Below are 16,451 nucleotides of genomic sequence, written 5' to 3' on the forward strand. Positions count from 1 at the left end.
ATATATATAAACTATAATAAAAAAACATAAATTAATAATATTATATATTTATTTTGTTTACAACTATATATTAAAACTACAGAATAAATAATAATAAAAACCCGGATTACATATATTTAATAGGGTAAAATAATATTATAAAGATATAAAAGTATTAAAACAAGCTATAAATAATAATAAAACAATATTAATTCTATAGGTTTTTATTTAATTTTATAAAAAAACTATTTAGTAGAATCTGTACTAACAGCTCCTCTGCCCCCTGTCCATCTAAATATAGGTAGGTAATTTTTTAGATAATATTATTTAAAAAAGTAACTACTGCTACCAACTAAAATAAATAGCCGGTATTACCAGGCAGAAGATAAAAGTACTTAGAATCACTTCTAGTCTAAACAGTTAAAATATAATACTTAGATATAAAACTATAATAAATATTTATATATTTCTATTAAACTATTAGTATTTATTTATTATATTAATACTAAAACTTACAGCTATAGTCTTTTTTATAATAGTAGAAATATAATATTTTATATAATATATTTTTTTTATATTAGTAAATTTGCCGGCCAGGGCAGCAGCAGTATAAACAACTAGGTAGTATAATATTAAATTTTAGACTTTTTTATTTTTAGTATCTTAAAAAATCAGTCTATTCTAAAACTGTAGTAAGATTAGCAGTATTTCTAAGTATTATTATAGCTATCTAATCTATATTTAGTTTATATACTAAAATAATATAGGGATAAAAAAAATAAAATAGATTTTTAAAAAAAAAAAAACTTACTAAACTACAGTTTGCCTTTTTAGCAGCGTATTGCTGGTACTTTACTAATAATACTATATTAAAAACACAGCAGAGTACAAAGTTTTTCCTATTAGCAGGATTAAAATTCTTAACTAAAATATATAAGTATTTTAAATACTATATAGTATAAAAAAAAAGGGCTGGGCAGCTAAAAAATAAAAAGTTAATAATATAAGTATTTTAATTTATTAATAAATCTACAGTAATTTGATAGCACCTTAGCAGTACTAAAAATATAAAAATATATATACTTATACTTATAAAGTAGATTTAAAAATAATAGATAATAGAAATAATACAGAAATATAGATAAAGCACAACAGTAATAAAGTTAGATAATAAAAAAATTATCTAATACAAATATTAACCTGTAATTATAATATTAATATTTTATATAAAAAATAATAATATTTCTAAAGTAAAATAGTATTAAATTATAATAACTATATCTAACTAAAACTAGCTTTAAAAAGTTCTGTCTACTACTACTGTATTTACTAAACAGATTAGCTTATTTATTAAAATAGTACTATTATACTGCTATTATACTACTAAAAACAGCTATATATAAAGGGGAGCCTAATTATTATAGGTGATTCCTAAAGGTATATTAAACTACTAACAGCTTGCCTATATATTCCTAATAAAAAAGTTGTAATATTAACAATTTAAAAACTACTCTCTCCAGTATTTAACTCCTAGAAACTTGCTATACCTTCGGAATAGTAAGGATTAGTCTTAAAAATAATAGACTGCTACTATTCTATACCTAACTGACCTATTTATCCTTAACATTAAAGCTAAAATAAAAGCTAAAACTTAGTTTTACTTATCTTACTTACAGATAAAAAAAGGTAGATGTTAAAAATATTAAAAATACAGAAAATACAGATTTTAGAATATATTTTAAAAAATAAAAATATTAATACAGAGAATAAAAAGGTAAAGAAAGATTATTATAAAAAATAAAAAAATAAATAGTAAAAGATAAGAAAGTTAAAATATATTATATAAAAAAAAGATATAAAAGTTAAGATATATTATATAAAAAAAAGATTTTATCCTTTAATAAATAATTATATATATAAGAAATTAGAAAGACTATATTAAAAAAAAATAAATAGTAAAGTAAGGTTTTAATAAGATAATACTTCTATTTTTAGTAAGATTTAGATAAGATTATACTTATTTATATTTTAGTTTATAAAGTAGAATAGTTATATCAACAGTTTAAGTTACTATTATAAATAAGTATAAATAAAAAATATAACAGTTAGTATAACTCTAAGATTAAAGTATATTATTATAGTAAAATAGTATAAAAACTACTTTAGATCTAGTTAAAAAGATATAGTTTTAGTATAATCTATTATTTATATAAAGATTAGTATGCCTAGATTTGAAGGGCTTATAATTAGTAAAAAATTTATACAACTTTATAAAACCTCTATATAACTGGAGAAAACTGTAGTACAACCACTGTAACTTACCCCCTCGGCCCGCTATGTATTACAGTTCTTTGTTTTATATAATTCTTTTCACTTAGTAAATATAATAGTTTCTGGGTGAATAAAATTTCTTTTTGTACTATTTATACCCCTACCAGGCCCAGTATAACGGGACGGGTAACCCGGATGAACCCAGTAGCTGGAGCTGTAAGCTCTTGTACTAGAATTGTTGAAGGGGCATTGGAAGGAGGCCTTTGGCCGCTCTGAATTGAAGTCAAATGGCAAGATCTGATGACTTGGGAGACACAAGTTCATCGTTGTATTTGTTCTTGTGGTAAATAATCATGAGTAAATTTTTCATGCTGGAATTTTGGGCCGAAAGTCCTAGAGTCAGAGTCATTGAAGGGGGTATTCTGCCTTTTTATCCCTCTTCTTTCGGCCTACCGTATCTTATCAGATCGGCATCCTTAGCCCCGAGTTCAATCATGTCACAAAGAGGTCGGTTTTGGACTTTCCCATTCAAGGCCCTCTTTGCGAGCTGTGGGGGAAATGGGCAGATTCTGCCGCTTCTGATTGGTGATTTGTGCCCAGTATCCCGCATCCCGGCCTTAAGTAGGTCAAGAACTCCGAATCTTCCATCTTCATAACCGGGCAATGGGAATTACGAGCCAGCCGCGTATGACATGTACAGGTACGTAGCACGATCCACTGGAGCTCTCCGGTCTGCGCTGTAGATCATCTTAATCATAGACGATTATACCTGCAGGATCTGGCCAGAGGTCTCATCTCAATGACCTGAAAGGGGCGGACTGTCCCCCCTGTTCCATAGGACACTTCACAGGGCACTGATGCTTGGATCAGGAGACCACTGTACCACTGCACCACTGCACCACTGGAATCATTGAGCCCTGATGTGCTTCGTACTTGCTGCTACGCTTTCAGCCGTGGTCGCCGTGCACGCGACTACTCTTCAGGATGTGTGCACTCCATCCTACGTGAAATCCAAGTTACCGTCCGATTCCATGTACCCAGGGATCACCCTCGACCGTTCTTTCGTCGAAGCCAATCCGGTTTACAACTCGACGACGAGCGGCTCCGCCATTTTTCCAACCCAGAGCATCGACTACTGCAACGTGACCCTGGCCTATTCGCATGAAGGCCGCAACGACACGGTCAAGCTTCGCTTCTGGCTGCCCCGCCCGGATCGGTTTGAGCGGAGATATCTGTCCACCGGGGGGGCGGACTACTACATCAATCAAGGCGTCCAGCAGCTTCCCGGCGGGGTCATCTATGGAGCGGTCTCCGGTTCCACCGATGGAGGCTTTGGGAGTTTCGACACCGGGGTCGACGAGGTTCTCCTTCTGGCGAACGGCACGCTGAACCACCAGCATGTCTACATGTTCGGGTACCAGGCCCACCACGAACTCAGCACGATCGGCAAGAGCCTGACCCGGCGCTTCTTCAACATGACCGCGAGCGACAAGCTCTACGCCTACTACCAGAGCTGTTCGGAGGGCGGTCGGGAGGGTTGGAGCCAGGTGCAGCGGTTTGGCGAGGAATGGGACGGCGCCGTCATCGGGGCGCCTGCCATCCGCTACTCCTTCCAGATGGTCTACCACCTCTGGGCCAACGTCGTCGAGAAGACCCTCAACTACTTCCCGTCGCAGTGTGAGATCGCGGCGATCGTCAACCAGACCATCCGGGCCTGCGATGGCTACGACGGCAGGCATGACGGGGTGGTGTCGCGCTCCGACCTGTGCAAACTGCACTTCGATCTCAACTCCACCATCGGAGCGCGCTACTACTGCGCGGCTGATGGCGACGTTCCGGTCCAGAACTCGACCATCTCCGCTGCGGCCGTCGAGGTCTTCCGCACGATCCTCGGGGGCATGAAGGATCTGCAGGACAACCAGGTCTACCTGTCGTACCAGCCGGGGGCGCTCTTCTACGATGCGCAGTCCACGTACGACACCACGACCGGGCTCTGGGGACTGGACATCAATTCGTTCGGGGGCGAATACGTGGCCCGCTTCCTGGACCTGGTGGACGCCGAGAACCTCTCGTCCCTCGACAACGTCACCTACGATACCCTCAAAGACTGGATCCAGCAGGGCTGGCAGATGTACGAGGATTCCCTCCACACCGCGTGGCCGGATCTCACCCCGTTCCACCGGGGCGGCGGCAAGATCCTGCACTACCACGGTGAGCAGGACGGGAGCATCCCCACCGCGTCCTCCGTGCACTACTACGAGTCGGTCCGCCGCGTCATGTACCCCGATCTGGCCTACAACGCGAGCAACGCCGCCCTGGGCGATTGGTACCGCCTTTTCCTCATACCTGGGGCATCCCACTGCATGAACAACGACCTGCAGCCCAACGGGCCGTTCCCGCAGACCTCGCTCGCCACCCTCATTCGGTGGGTGGAAGATGACCTCGTCCCTGTCACTTTGAATGGCACCGTGCTCAGCGGGAGCTTCGAGGGCCAGGAGCAGCAGATCTGTGCGTGGCCTCTGCGTCCCATGTGGTATCACAATGGCACGGAGATGCACTGCGAGTATGACCAGTCTTCGCTGGATACCTGGACCTGGGACTTTGATGCTTTCAAAATGCCAGTTTACTAAACGGTCGGTGTTCACTTCTGTTCATATCAGTCTTCATTAGGGAGATGGAGTCTGCGCATATGGAATTGCGACATGGCGGCTAGAAACGTTTGATCCCTGTTAGTCGATTCATTGCAGATGTTCACTTTTTCCTGTGCGGGGAGCAGTGTTTTTCCTCTTCCTTCTTGTGATGAGAAATCTACTGCTATAGTCACATATGAAGGTTAGAGACGACGCCTCATATGTCCATCACTACGGCGAATAGAAAATATTGGTCGAACCGAGATGTATAGTCTTCGAAATACTTGTCAACTCAGAGTAGGGTTAGATATCCTTTGCCCAAACAGAAATGATCTAACAGCTACCTCCGAAGCCGAAGGCTCGCAGCCCGGTACCCCGGGTTGCAGATCCACCGGCTCGTAAAGCCAATCACCTCACCCTCTTGATATTTCTGGCTCTCTGCGTGTGGTTTGTAATGCTTGCTAATCACCGATGCGACGATTTTCAGCTCAAAGATACAGTACAGCAGTGGCTAAATCGGGATATAAGTCTCACCTGCAGTATCAGGTACTGCATGGAACAACCCAGCAGAACTGAGCCTTAAAACATTACTTTGAACATCCCAAGAGCAAGATGCCAACCAGCTATTTGATCACCGGAGCCGCCCGAGGTCTTGGAGTATGTATGCTTCCGAGGTCCCCTCCTTACCTCACCAAGTCATTGGCCCTAACATGACTCTAGTACGCCCTCGTCAAGGTCCTAGCCGCCAAGCCTGAAACCATCATTCTGGCCCTCGTGAGGAACAAGAAGGCTGCCGAGCAGCGTCTTGCGGCGGACAATATCGCCAACGTCCATGTTCTTGTCGCCGACGTCACTGATGACAGCGCTTTGAAGGATGCCGCTGCGGAGGCACGGAATATCCTCGGCTCCCAGGGGCTGGATGTGCTCATCCACAACGCCGCTTTTGTGAGCGAGCAGACAGCCCTAACTTCTGTCAACGACTAGTGGGGTTTTCCTTTACTGGCGTATGCCCGCGATTCATGACTAACATACCATCCTGTTCTCCAGCGAGAACGAACCGAAGACAATCATCGAAGACACACAGCGGAGTGTCGAGGTCAACGTCTTTGGAACCCTGAAGGTTACTCTATCCTTCCTGGACCTCGTGCGGCAAAGCCGGATAAAAAAGGTGGTCGCAATTTCCAGTGGGATGGGCGATGTTGGTAAGCCACACACAAAAACCCCGGCAAACGTTGCTGCTGTGGTCACGACACACTGAGAATTCCCAGACATGATCAATGAAATTCAGCTCGCCAACGCCGCGCCGTACGCGATCAGCAAGGGAGCTCTCAATGTCCTTGTCGCCAAGCTCAATGCCGCATACGCAAGGGAAGGCATCCTCTGCATGTCGATCTGTCCGGGGCGGGTGGATACTCTAGAGGGGCCAATGCCGGAGTGTACGGTTTTCTTTTCTTTTTTTTTGGGGGGGGGGGACTCGCTTTTATCCCCGTCATGGTCTAGTTAAGAGCTGATGGTCTTTTTGTATAGTGCAGGAGCCCATCCTTTCTCGCGTGAAAGGCATAGAAGCAAAGTTCGAGGCGTACGTAGGGGCTAGGGTTGTTCCGATGCGGCCGGAGGATGCTGCAGAGAGTGTTTTGGCCGCGGTTGACCGGCAGTCCCTAGCTGGTGGGTTCGGGGGCTCTTTCTGGAGTCACAATGGGACCAAGAGGTGGTCTTAGGGGTGGTAAGCTGAGCTGTTTGGGATGTGCTGAGCTCGGGTTTGCGGATCCAGTGGGGGATCAGTAGCTTCCCTTGATCGGCGAATATCTGGGAGAATCAATAGGTGCCATTTTGTGAATGCGAACTTCGGTTATCGGTATACAATGACATGGGACTATAGCTAAGGCCACTTCTGGTTCGTGGGTGACTTTATAAGCTGGTTACAGGATCTGCTGTGTGAAAGTTGTCTCGGGTGGCCAGACCGTCCGTCCCGTCCCAATGCGGAGAACGTCTTTATTCGCGTACTCAGTAAATATTTCCACGCTTACCTGCTATCTTAAATGATTCGAGGTTCTCAAGACGTTGAGCCCTCGTGTAGCTCAGGGGCTAACACCTTTCTATTGCGGTCGCATCACGGCCAACCTGGTCATAAAACCTTTATTCATTGAGCTAGAAAAGGGGTGTTTTGGCTGATTCTAGCCGCCCACGGCCCAGGAACGTTCATTGCAAGTTGCTGTCTAGCATCCTTTGTGTATTACGCCTCAGAAAAACCGAGTTTACAAAATCTCGGATGATCTGATCCTCGCTGGTGAACCCCGCCTGTCCAATTGTCCGCAAAATCTCCTCGGCGCGCGCAATGGGCCCAGGCGCAGCAGACACATCTCGCCCCAGCCGACATTGATCCTCTCCCGTTACCAGCTCCGGACGATCGGGAAACAATTCGCGGACTTTGTGTCGGAGATCGTTCCACGTGCGATTGACGTAGTAGGAGAAAATGCGCTCGTTGTCGATCGACCGGGACGCAACGGCCGCGACCAGTAGACGCGCCGTGTCCTGGACGTCGCTGATGAAAGCTTCAATGAAAGGTCAGTGAGAATATGCTTTCCTCAAACAAGGAGCAATACCAAGGTCAAGACCAACTCCCTCCCATTCTCCGCGGAGGGCACGGATCAACTGCCCAGTCGAGGATGTAGGCCCGGTGTTGAGGTTGTTCACGTCCAGCACGCGGCCGAACTGGCCATCCGGGACAATGCAATTGGCCACGAAGGGCGGATCGTTGCTTTTGACCCATCCCCAAAATGCCTGTTCGGCCAGGGTCCGGCCTGCACTGTAAACGGCGAGCTTTCGCTCAAAGGAGGCGACCACCGGCCCGTTGCGGACTTGATGAATAGCTTGATGGTTGAAGGTGTCGATGCGGATATCGTAGGGCTCGTTGTAGATGGTCGAGTGGACTGCTTTGGAGCTGGAGCCCAGAACAAAGCGCTGGACCCCAGCGCGAGCGGCGGCTTGGAGAGCGTTGACTACCCCGCGGATCAGAGGATCCAGTACATTGGTGGGATTCGCATCAAAGATGACGGGCATGGACGGGTAGATGACACCCGAAGCCCCTGCATTAACCCGTCAGATTCAACCATCATAGCCGGTCATCCACGGTTTAGGTTATCAGGTGCTGTTACCCTTGAAGGCCTCCTCAAAGGCACCCTCTTCTTCAAAATCAGCCACTTGAACGAGTTCGAACTTGTCCGGCCACTTCGCATCGAAGAGCGCATGCATCCAGATTCGATGGTGGTCAACATTGCGCACGGTACCGCGGACCCGGTAGCCAGCTTGAAGGAGCTTCTCGCAGGTTTCCACGGCGACGTATCCATTGGCTCCAACCAACACGACCGTCGAGTCGATGGGGATTGCTCTGTCGGGAATATGCATTGTGTCCTGCGAGTGGAATGTGTTGCAGAAGGGTGATATGGGCCCTACCATATTGGGGTTGCCCGATAATGCTTTTATATTTCTCACTTGAGAGTCCTGTGGATGGAGTCGCATACCGTATACCTGATCAATCTCATATGGGCTCAAAGCTTACAAATCGTGTTCCTGATTTAGTAAGTCACAGCTCCGTGGTATCCGGGGATCCTGCGTACACCTGGAACTCCGAGTTACGGGCCTGCACCTAGGGTTTGGTCAGGAATGAACAACTCGGAAGTCCGGGCCTAATGCGCAGTCTCCCTAGGGTTCTGCACTAGGGCGATATTGAACTTTTGATGTTGTCTAAGGCTGAAGATGCTTCATCCTAGTAGCATTATATGCGTAGCAAAGAACGATAAGATCTAGGACTTGACATCAGAATAGCCAGGGAGGGATGATATCATACGGGGGCACACTGTGATTTCTGAAGCATGTCCTAGGAAATTGATAATGCTCCACCTTGCGCCACCTATCGAGTTGAACGGCACACCTGGGCCGTCAGATACTCTTTGTGGGAGCGTGTTTATGTCTTCCAAGTACCAGACGGACATCGCCAAAAGAAGTTCCCTATTGCCTTCTGTATATTGCGGGCATGTGGAATTCATTATGAGCAGGCCCGGGTTACGAAGGATCCTGAGTAGCCTGCCAGGCTGTTCCTTAGCTTTTGGATCCGAGTGAATGTTGCTGGAGCATTCATCGTAGACGCCTTGGATTTGGGCGTCCGTATAGACGGACGGTAGTCTGCAAATAATACTTAGTTATTGCTTCGACGATGGACAGCCGTGATGTGATCGAATGGGTATGAAATAAGCTGAGCACTGGTATAATGCATCAATGATCCGCGAACGTGGGCAATGGACAATCCGTCGCATTTACTAGATCAAAGTCGTCAGCGGTGATCCTATCCACACTCCACCAGAAGGGTAACTCACCGATCGACATCATAATCATCCCAAAGTCATCCGCCTCCTCAAGCCACTTCTCCGCCCTCTCCTCCATCTTAATCCCCGGTCGAATCCGATCAAATTCACCCTGGATATATCCATGCCCATCCCATCTGGCAAGCCACCGGATATACAGAGAATTCCACTCCTGCTCCGACTTCGCCTGCCAAAGTATCTTCGCCGCAGGCGCAGGCATGAACCCTACCTGGCGGCAATCTAGCGGCGGAGCGTTGTGGAAGACGGATAGTGCCCAGCGGAGGAGGTAGAGCGATAGGACTGCGCGTCGCTTGGAGGTGACGTGAACCCAGGCGGTCCAGGTGGGACGCATTGCTTCTCTTTCCTCCTGGAGGAAAAGGCCCGTGTTGGCGGCGTGGTTGGCCAGTTCTTGGATCTTGTGGAGGAGAGTTGGTGGGGGCAGCGTTGGGCAGGAGCTCTCGCCGGGGAAGAGGAGGATGATCAGGTAGATTACTACTGCTTGAAGTATTGCGAGGAGGGCGGTTTCGTCGAGGTCATCGAGCTTCAGTCATCAGCCGACGTTGGTTTCAGAGTTGGATGTGCGTACGCACCTTGTTCAAGAGGCTGTTTGCTTCGTTCAGGATCAGGCGGCAGACTAAGTCCTCGGCTCCATGGCATTGCCCGTGCCACATTTTTACTAGAGTGAAGCAGTTGGCGAGGGACTGTGGTAGAGTCATATCATCGGCGATATAACTGTGGTGAATGAATGGAGGCGTTTGGAAATCTCCTGCAAGCATTCTAGGCCAGGATCGAAGAACACGGAAGATGAATTCCATGCTGTGGTTCGCCAGCGCCGCTGCGGGGGATTGTGCAGTTGGATCTGGTGAGAGCAGCGAGCTTGGAATCTCACCGATCAACCCCGTAGGGTATAATTGGGCATTGTCATTACGAACCAGAGCTGCGAGGTCGCGACGCGGGGACAAAGAAGAATTTACGTCAAGGGGAAAAGACAGGTCCCAAGGCGCAGGGTCGGCAAGCAGGGCCTCGAACAGGCTTGACGAATCAGCATCCTGTGGCTCCGGTGGAGTTGATATGTTCACTTGCGGCGCCAAAGTCGTCTGCTCCCTCTCTGGTGATGGAGACCCAGATGAGTCCAGGAACGGGTTTGAGTACTGGCAGGATATCTGTCGCATAGAGCACCGCGAGCAGCTAGGGCGCTTGAGATTACACCGCGTCTTGCCCGCGACACATTGGCTACATGCCTTGCGCCGTACAGTTTGCGGCTGGGGTTGATTGCACTTCTTCCGGAGGTGACGGATAAGCGAGGAGCCTGTTGATACTGCATAAGAGAGGGCACCGGAGATAGAGCTCAGAGGGGCTCACGATGGGTGAATTTGGTGGCACAGAAGGGGCACTCAGCTCTCTTCTCCACCGCTGCAGGTTCCATGTTGGCGATTGTGAAGATCTGATTTGAGATGGGAGATGGGTATCTGGACCACAATGCATCACTTACGTAGGGAGGGAGGGAGTTTCAAGGCGCGAAGGGCTCAGGGTGCAGCAGTGGTGGATCCCGAACCCGGAACTCCGGGCTGAGCTCGGCTACTATGCCTTTAAGGGAACAAATAGCCTTGGCAGCCCTGCATTTGATGGACGATTCCAGTCAACCAGTTGGCACAACAGTATTGAAGCTCTCCATCTGCCCTATGGGCGCTTCCATGATACCAAGTAGATAGCCTCTCGACCCTTTCAATGTGGGCCCTTGACAGCCTGAACCTTGAACGATATGGCCTGATCCGGAACTCCGAGCTCCACTCAGGGCTACTAGGTAGGTAGGTATACGCGCCTGCCTCCCGTACTTGGAGGGCATTCCGCAGCCAGTTAAAACCCCGGTTCCATCTCCAAGCCCCCACGAATGTGACCAAGTACAACATCAATCCTACCGAGCCTTCCTTCCCTGACCTTACTTGATCCTGCTTAAGCTCACCACTTACCACATCATGACTATCAACCACATCTTCCTGTGGGCAACCGCCAAAAACCTTCCCGCACTGCGCACCTTCTACGGCAAAGTCCTCGCCCCGGTCGGGTACCAAGAGCTGATCTGCGCGTACAACAGCACGCTCATCGGGTTCGGGAGCGACTACCCTTATTTCTGGATCAAGGCGTTGCCGGAGGGGAAAACCACGATGCCTGTTCACGTGGCTTTTGATGCGCCGAGTTTGTTCTTCCAAACACACTCTGAGGTTGAGGTTGCCCTAGTGCTGATGTGTGCATTCGCATAGATTGGGGGGCTGTTGAGGAGTTTCATCGCCTTGCATTGTGAGTGCTCAAAGTCCACTCTTCCCTGTTTTCCTCGTCTCCAAGCGGGAAGAGAGATGTGTAGTTCACTAATGTCATTACCGTTGTGACAGAGAAAACGGAGCCAAGGATAACGGTGGTCCTGGGGTTCGGGAGGAGATGAGCCGGTATCCCTACTACGCGGCGTTTGCGGTTGACATGGAAGGGAACAATGTGGAAGCTGTTTGTGCGCCGAGGGAGGCTCGGAAGAGATAACTTCGAACAGGCTGCACCTGTTCATATGTAAACTACGTGGTGATAGAATCCAGGCTTAGATCCATAAGTGTTCAAGCCAAGCACATCGTGTCTGCATAGCCCACCCAGTCTAGAGTCTATTTCTATTCGACAATCTTTACTCGCATCCAGCCTCCCCTGACGTCTCCAACCTCTTCAACCCAGCCCACTGCGCAATAAGCGCCTTTATAGTCTCTTGGAACCCCACGAACCGCCACCCAAACACCCTCTCCGTCTCCCTCGTATCAACCCTCCAGCGAATAGCCTCCAAGCTCCCTTCCATCGGAAACAATCCTTCCTCGAGCTCTTTCCCATAGTACGTCCGCACCACCCCCCTAGCACCCTCCTCCCAGTCCACAGCCTCGTCAGCATCAGCGTCCGAAACAAGAATAAACTCGCTATTACCGGGAATCCTCTGCCGATCAACAGCATCGATGTGTGCCCTCGCCACATCACTCACATGCACCGGCACGCCCACGTAAGGAAATGAACTATTCAGATCGTCTGTCAAAACGGGCGCAAGAACGGACCTTCTCGTCCCCTGTAGCACATCATCACTCTTCACGTTTCTGTTTGTGGGCGATGGGATCAGACGGTCATCGGGTCCGATGACCACGCCGGGGAGGAGGTTCACGAAGTCAAAGCTAGGACGATGGGTTTCAATAAAATCACCACTGGCTTTCCGGGCGAGAGCTTTGGAGATCCAGTAGGCTTCCATAGGAGAGGCCGAGGTGCGGTTTAGGGTTGGATTTAGGTCGCTTGCTATGGATGATGGATGATTAGGTTGCATAGACAATAGGAGAGGGGTGGGGACGTGGCAAGCGGAGGTAAAGTACCGGTATAGATTCTCTCGGAGTCTGGATTGAAGTTCCACTCGAAAGGAATGAGGGTCACGCCTATTGTCTACCTTAGCTGGTATCTCGCACCCGGTCAATGGACAATGCAGCATACAAGAAGAAGTAACAACAACCCTCCTCACACTCTCCACTCTTCTCGCGGCGTCCAGAAACACCGTTACCATTGAAACAGCTGGGCGGATAATATCCTCTTCATAATTCTCCGTCTACGCGACCCCCACCCCTCACATCAGCCCCAGCCAACGTCAGATAGACTAATCAGAAAATCAAGGAAACACACCTGAAGAGCCAACGGTGACGCCAGATGAACAATCACTGTCACTCCCGATCCCCTCAGAACATCATAGACGGCATCATCAGCTAGGTAATTCGGGACCACAGCAAACTCCAGTTGTCCTGACCGAACGGATTCAGTGACAGCAGCGCTTTTGGATTGGAGGTCGGAGATGTCGCTGTCTTTTCGAACCAGGGCAAGAATGCTATAGCCGCGGGATAGGGCTGTGAGAAGGGTTTTGAAGCCGATGTAGCCGGTCGCGCCGGTTATCTGGAAGGCAAACAATTCATGTGAGCCTAAGTGGAGGTGGAGGTGGAGACGAGGGTGGGGTTACCAGGAGCTTTTCGCGGAATGTGCTGTGGGGGCCCATGGTTGGTAATGGAGGAAGATACAATTTAAAATGATGCACGGGCAATTAAAATGGCGTTGTGATTGTTTTCTTAAGCCAGCGTATGTATACAAGTACTTATAGTAGATCCAGCCTCAAAAAAATGGGCCCGCGGAGCCCGGAGTTCCAGGTTTGGGTTTGGATCTAGGCTAGTGCCGCTGAGTGGGCCTATATCTGGCTGAAGGGATACAATGCACCCAAGAACTCCGGAATCTCTTGCTTAGATTTGATAACTTAACTTACAAATTATGAGATTACATAATATTTTTTGTAGGCCGCTATTCCAATCCTTTTGATTATCCCTCACTGTATCAAGATCAAAAAATTCATAGTATCTACTATTAACAAGATCACAAAATCTTTTCGATAAAAGAGTATCGATTATCTTCCGCCCCTTAGTGGTGGGCGCTATAGACATAGTCAACACAGTATTATGCTACTAACTCTTTAGGCCTTCTTCCAATATGCAAACACCATTGACAGCATTCTTTGCATCACAATTATTATCAAGTATTATACCTATTATATGTGGTTCCAGTACATACTTTTCATATAAGGTGCTTTTATAAATCAATCACAAGTTGTCTCAGATCAATAAACATTAAGCTTAACTCCTTAAGAGTGAGAATAGGGACGTTATAGCTAGTACTGAAATATCTATTCTATTCTTCATAAGTTCTCTTGCAGGACTGCTTGAGCTACTGGTCACAATAATATCATCCGGCTACGCTCCTTTGAATTACTTTTGATGGTACCTAACAATCCTAATTCACCCATACAGATCACCAGATGATCTGGTAATGGCCGAAGACTCTAGTCTGGGAACTCCATCCAGAATCTGTGAGAAGGCTAACCCCCTATTAATCCTCACACAAGTCCAAACCCGGAACTCCGTATATACCCCCAGCCTCACCTCACGTTGCCTCCACGTCTACCTGAGTTTAGTCTACAAGTCTATAACAGCCGGAGCACGCCACTCGTCGACGCTTGAGTCAAATCATTCTTATCCCTCTTCCCATTTCACCTTTGTATCAGACTTGCGCGGCTAGATCAGAACAATGTACTCGATCCTCCTCCTCGGCGCAACCGGGTATACCGGCACCCTCTGCGCCAGATTTATTGCTGAGCACTACCCGACCAACGTCCACTGGTGCATCAGCGGCCGCTCGGAACAGAAACTCAAGGCGTTGGCGCGGGAATTGAGAGAATTGTATCCGGATAGGGTGCAGCCTGGTACGTATATACATGTCTCCGACGGCGTTGGTAATGCTACACCCCAACCCACAACCTGGGTTGAAAATTGACTTGGTCAAGGGGGCTGACAGAGTTGCATGATTCCTCGACAACTAGAGATTGAACTCGTTGAACTCACCAAAGACAGCCTCGAGCCGGTTGTTCGGAAGGCAGAAGTCGTGGTCAATGGCGTCGGGCCGTTTCATAGGTTCTCCACGCCAATCGTTGAGGCTTGTGCGCGGGGAGGCACGCATTATCTTGATTTCTCGACCGAGACGTTGTGGATTGCGGAGTTGATTGAGAAGTATGAGGATGCTGCGAGGGGGAGCGGGGCTATTGTGAGTTTTCATGCTCCTATGTCAATGAATATATGGGGTGACAGACTGGGTCGAGATTGGGTTTTGTCCCACAGTACGCTGCAGCTAATGGTAATGAGAGCAGATTATACCAGGGATCTCACCGACCGCACCGGCCGATCTCCTTGCGTGGCTGATCACAAAAGAAACGAGGGAGGCGTACTCTAGGGGACCGGGCGAAATCGTTTCGGCTGGGAAGCTTAGGTATGTCCTCCTTTTTCTCCCTTCAGCCAGATAGGATGCCCGTGGCTAGGGTCTGTGGATTCTCGGGGATGCAGGTTAACGTATTTTGATTCTCCGGGCAAAGCATCAAAGCAATGACCCCCGGCTCCCTGACGACCGTTCTCGACAGTTTCACAGCCTGGGGTGCATCCTGGTACCTCTCCGGGAACTCGGGCTCGTGGGTGCTCACTTCCAGGAAGCAACCGCCGCGGCCGGTCCCCAAATCACCCCTTCTGTCCCGAACGCTCGGCTATTGTCTCAACCCCGTCCTAGGGCCGCTGACAACGTCCTTCACGGGCCCCGGGAACGCTGCGATAGTACACCGCAGCGCAGCCCAGAACCCAGAGCTTTATGGCGAGGATTTCCAGTACAAGGAGTACCTTCCTGCTACCGGAATGTGGAATGCGATCTTCATACACTGTGCTACAAAGATTGTTATACTTTTGCTCTGGATACCGCTTGTAAGGGGCTTGCTACGGAAACTCGGGCGTTTGGAAAGGGGTGATTTGCCTGATCCAGAGGTGTTGAGGGGAGCTGAGCGTGCGGAGTACCGGGCTGTAGGTGCGGGTGGGAACTTAGAGGGGACTGAAGAGGGAATTATCGAGGCTTCGTTGCTGCGGGAGGGGTCATTATATGAGTTCACAGCGTTGTTAACCTGTGTTGGGGCAAGGGTCTTGTTAGAGAGGAAGAGCAAGGAGAGCGGAGGAGAGCGGGCTAGGAAGGGCGGCTTCTGTACGCCGAGTTTCCTGGGCATGGAGTATGTGGACGGGCTAAGGGATGCTGGCGTTCAGATTGAAGTGAAGTCTGCGGGTGGCATGGCTAACTAGCCTTACTTGCTGGAGGTAATTGTGGAGAGAGCTTTTGGGCATGTACTCGGTTCGGCTCTATTCACAAGCATTGTTTTGTTTGCCCAGCTCGCACCTGCATACTTTGATTATAGTTGAGAAAAGCTCACTTAATTCATTGTTGTACCTCTATTTTACTTACGGGTAGTATCCACTTTTGAGAGGCGTGGATGACGAACCCCAGCTAGCAGCCCCTACAAGCCCGCTCGTTCGTGCAAACAACACCAACAAACCTTTGCTGTGCGTTCTTACAAGCATCGAACTCGGAATGGGCAAAAAGTTCGAATATTTGAAGACTGTCCCAATGGTACAGACAGCTTAGATATGGCAACCGCCACATCTAACAGTCATGCAGCCAACCCGGTTTCGTTGTTGTGACTCGAGCCTTAGCTTCTTTTTCGGGTTTTGCTGGCCACAAGAGTACCATCGCGACCAGCATCTGGGGCCCCAAGATTTCTACAGGCTGACAAGGCCACTCAGAAATC

General features: G+C 48.1%; 7 protein-coding genes across 7 annotated transcripts; 4 read left to right on the plus strand and 3 right to left on the minus strand.

The window, feature by feature from the left end:
• Positions 1–3,121: 3,121 nt before the first annotated feature.
• BO82DRAFT_409926 (tannase and feruloyl esterase) lies at positions 3,122–4,920 on the plus strand. Its single transcript, XM_025639751.1, has one exon. It carries the CDS (start codon positions 3,171–3,173, stop codon positions 4,878–4,880), a length of 1,710 nt encoding a protein of 569 aa, XP_025485757.1. The 5' UTR covers positions 3,122–3,170; the 3' UTR covers positions 4,881–4,920.
• Positions 4,921–5,492: 572 nt separating this feature from the next.
• Positions 5,493–6,598, plus strand: BO82DRAFT_298414 (NAD(P)-binding protein; the record flags this gene model as incomplete). Its single annotated transcript, XM_025631986.1, has 5 exons — positions 5,493–5,537; positions 5,601–5,863; positions 5,928–6,082; positions 6,149–6,321; positions 6,413–6,598. 5 exons carry the CDS (start codon positions 5,493–5,495, stop codon positions 6,596–6,598), a joined length of 822 nt encoding a protein of 273 aa, XP_025485758.1.
• Positions 6,599–7,079: 481 nt separating this feature from the next.
• On the minus strand, positions 7,080–8,285 carry BO82DRAFT_349020 (putative aldehyde reductase 2; the record flags this gene model as incomplete). The annotated part of the gene is made up of 4 exons (XM_025633858.1): positions 7,080–7,432; positions 7,484–7,787; positions 7,848–7,966; positions 8,036–8,285. 4 exons carry the CDS (start codon positions 8,283–8,285, stop codon positions 7,080–7,082), a joined length of 1,026 nt encoding a protein of 341 aa, XP_025485759.1.
• A 603-nt stretch (positions 8,286–8,888) lies between these two features.
• On the minus strand, positions 8,889–10,667 carry BO82DRAFT_437313 (Zn(II)2Cys6 transcription factor domain-containing protein; the record flags this gene model as incomplete). The annotated part of the gene is made up of 4 exons (XM_025641181.1): positions 8,889–9,196; positions 9,254–9,782; positions 9,832–10,550; positions 10,604–10,667. The coding sequence occupies 4 exons, from the start codon at positions 10,665–10,667 to the stop codon at positions 9,153–9,155; spliced, it is 1,356 nt and encodes a 451-aa protein (XP_025485760.1). The 3' UTR covers positions 8,889–9,152.
• Positions 10,668–11,139: 472 nt separating this feature from the next.
• On the plus strand, positions 11,140–11,827 carry BO82DRAFT_359913 (VOC family protein). The gene is made up of 3 exons (XM_025636696.1): positions 11,140–11,437; positions 11,503–11,539; positions 11,632–11,827. The coding sequence occupies exons 1-3, from the start codon at positions 11,218–11,220 to the stop codon at positions 11,771–11,773; spliced, it is 399 nt and encodes a 132-aa protein (XP_025485761.1). The 5' UTR covers positions 11,140–11,217; the 3' UTR covers positions 11,774–11,827.
• An 82-nt stretch (positions 11,828–11,909) lies between these two features.
• On the minus strand, positions 11,910–13,334 carry BO82DRAFT_349026 (NAD(P)-binding protein; the record flags this gene model as incomplete). Its single annotated transcript, XM_025633859.1, has 5 exons — positions 13,257–13,334; positions 12,893–13,192; positions 12,743–12,854; positions 12,628–12,687; positions 11,910–12,553 (listed from the first exon to the last, which is right to left on the minus strand). Exons 1-5 carry the CDS (start codon positions 13,290–13,292, stop codon positions 11,910–11,912), a joined length of 1,152 nt encoding a protein of 383 aa, XP_025485762.1. The 5' UTR covers positions 13,293–13,334.
• A 1,034-nt stretch (positions 13,335–14,368) lies between these two features.
• BO82DRAFT_379484 (uncharacterized protein) lies at positions 14,369–15,948 on the plus strand (the record flags this gene model as incomplete). Its single annotated transcript, XM_025637690.1, has 4 exons — positions 14,369–14,543; positions 14,661–14,881; positions 14,985–15,103; positions 15,207–15,948. 4 exons carry the CDS (start codon positions 14,369–14,371, stop codon positions 15,946–15,948), a joined length of 1,257 nt encoding a protein of 418 aa, XP_025485763.1.
• Positions 15,949–16,451: the final 503 nt, after the last annotated feature.

Source organism: Aspergillus uvarum (genome assembly GCF_003184745.1).
Source record: "Aspergillus uvarum CBS 121591 unplaced genomic scaffold BO82scaffold_113, whole genome shotgun sequence".
NCBI lineage: Eukaryota > Fungi > Ascomycota > Eurotiomycetes > Eurotiales > Aspergillaceae > Aspergillus > Aspergillus uvarum.

Excerpts from the sequence above, each read along its gene's own strand:
- BO82DRAFT_409926 (XM_025639751.1), top strand. The coding sequence starts at position 3,171 with ATGTGCTTCGTACTTGCTGCTACGCTTTCAGCCGTGGTCGCCGTGCAC.
- BO82DRAFT_359913 (XM_025636696.1), top strand. The coding sequence starts at position 11,218 with ATGACTATCAACCACATCTTCCTGTGGGCAACCGCCAAAAACCTTCCC. Across the intron at positions 11,438-11,502 it reads CGTGGCTTTTGATGCGCCGA|ATTGGGGGGCTGTTGAGGAG; the intron begins GTTTGTTCTTCC and ends GCATTCGCATAG. Across the intron at positions 11,540-11,631 it reads GAGTTTCATCGCCTTGCATT|AGAAAACGGAGCCAAGGATA; the intron begins GTGAGTGCTCAA and ends CCGTTGTGACAG.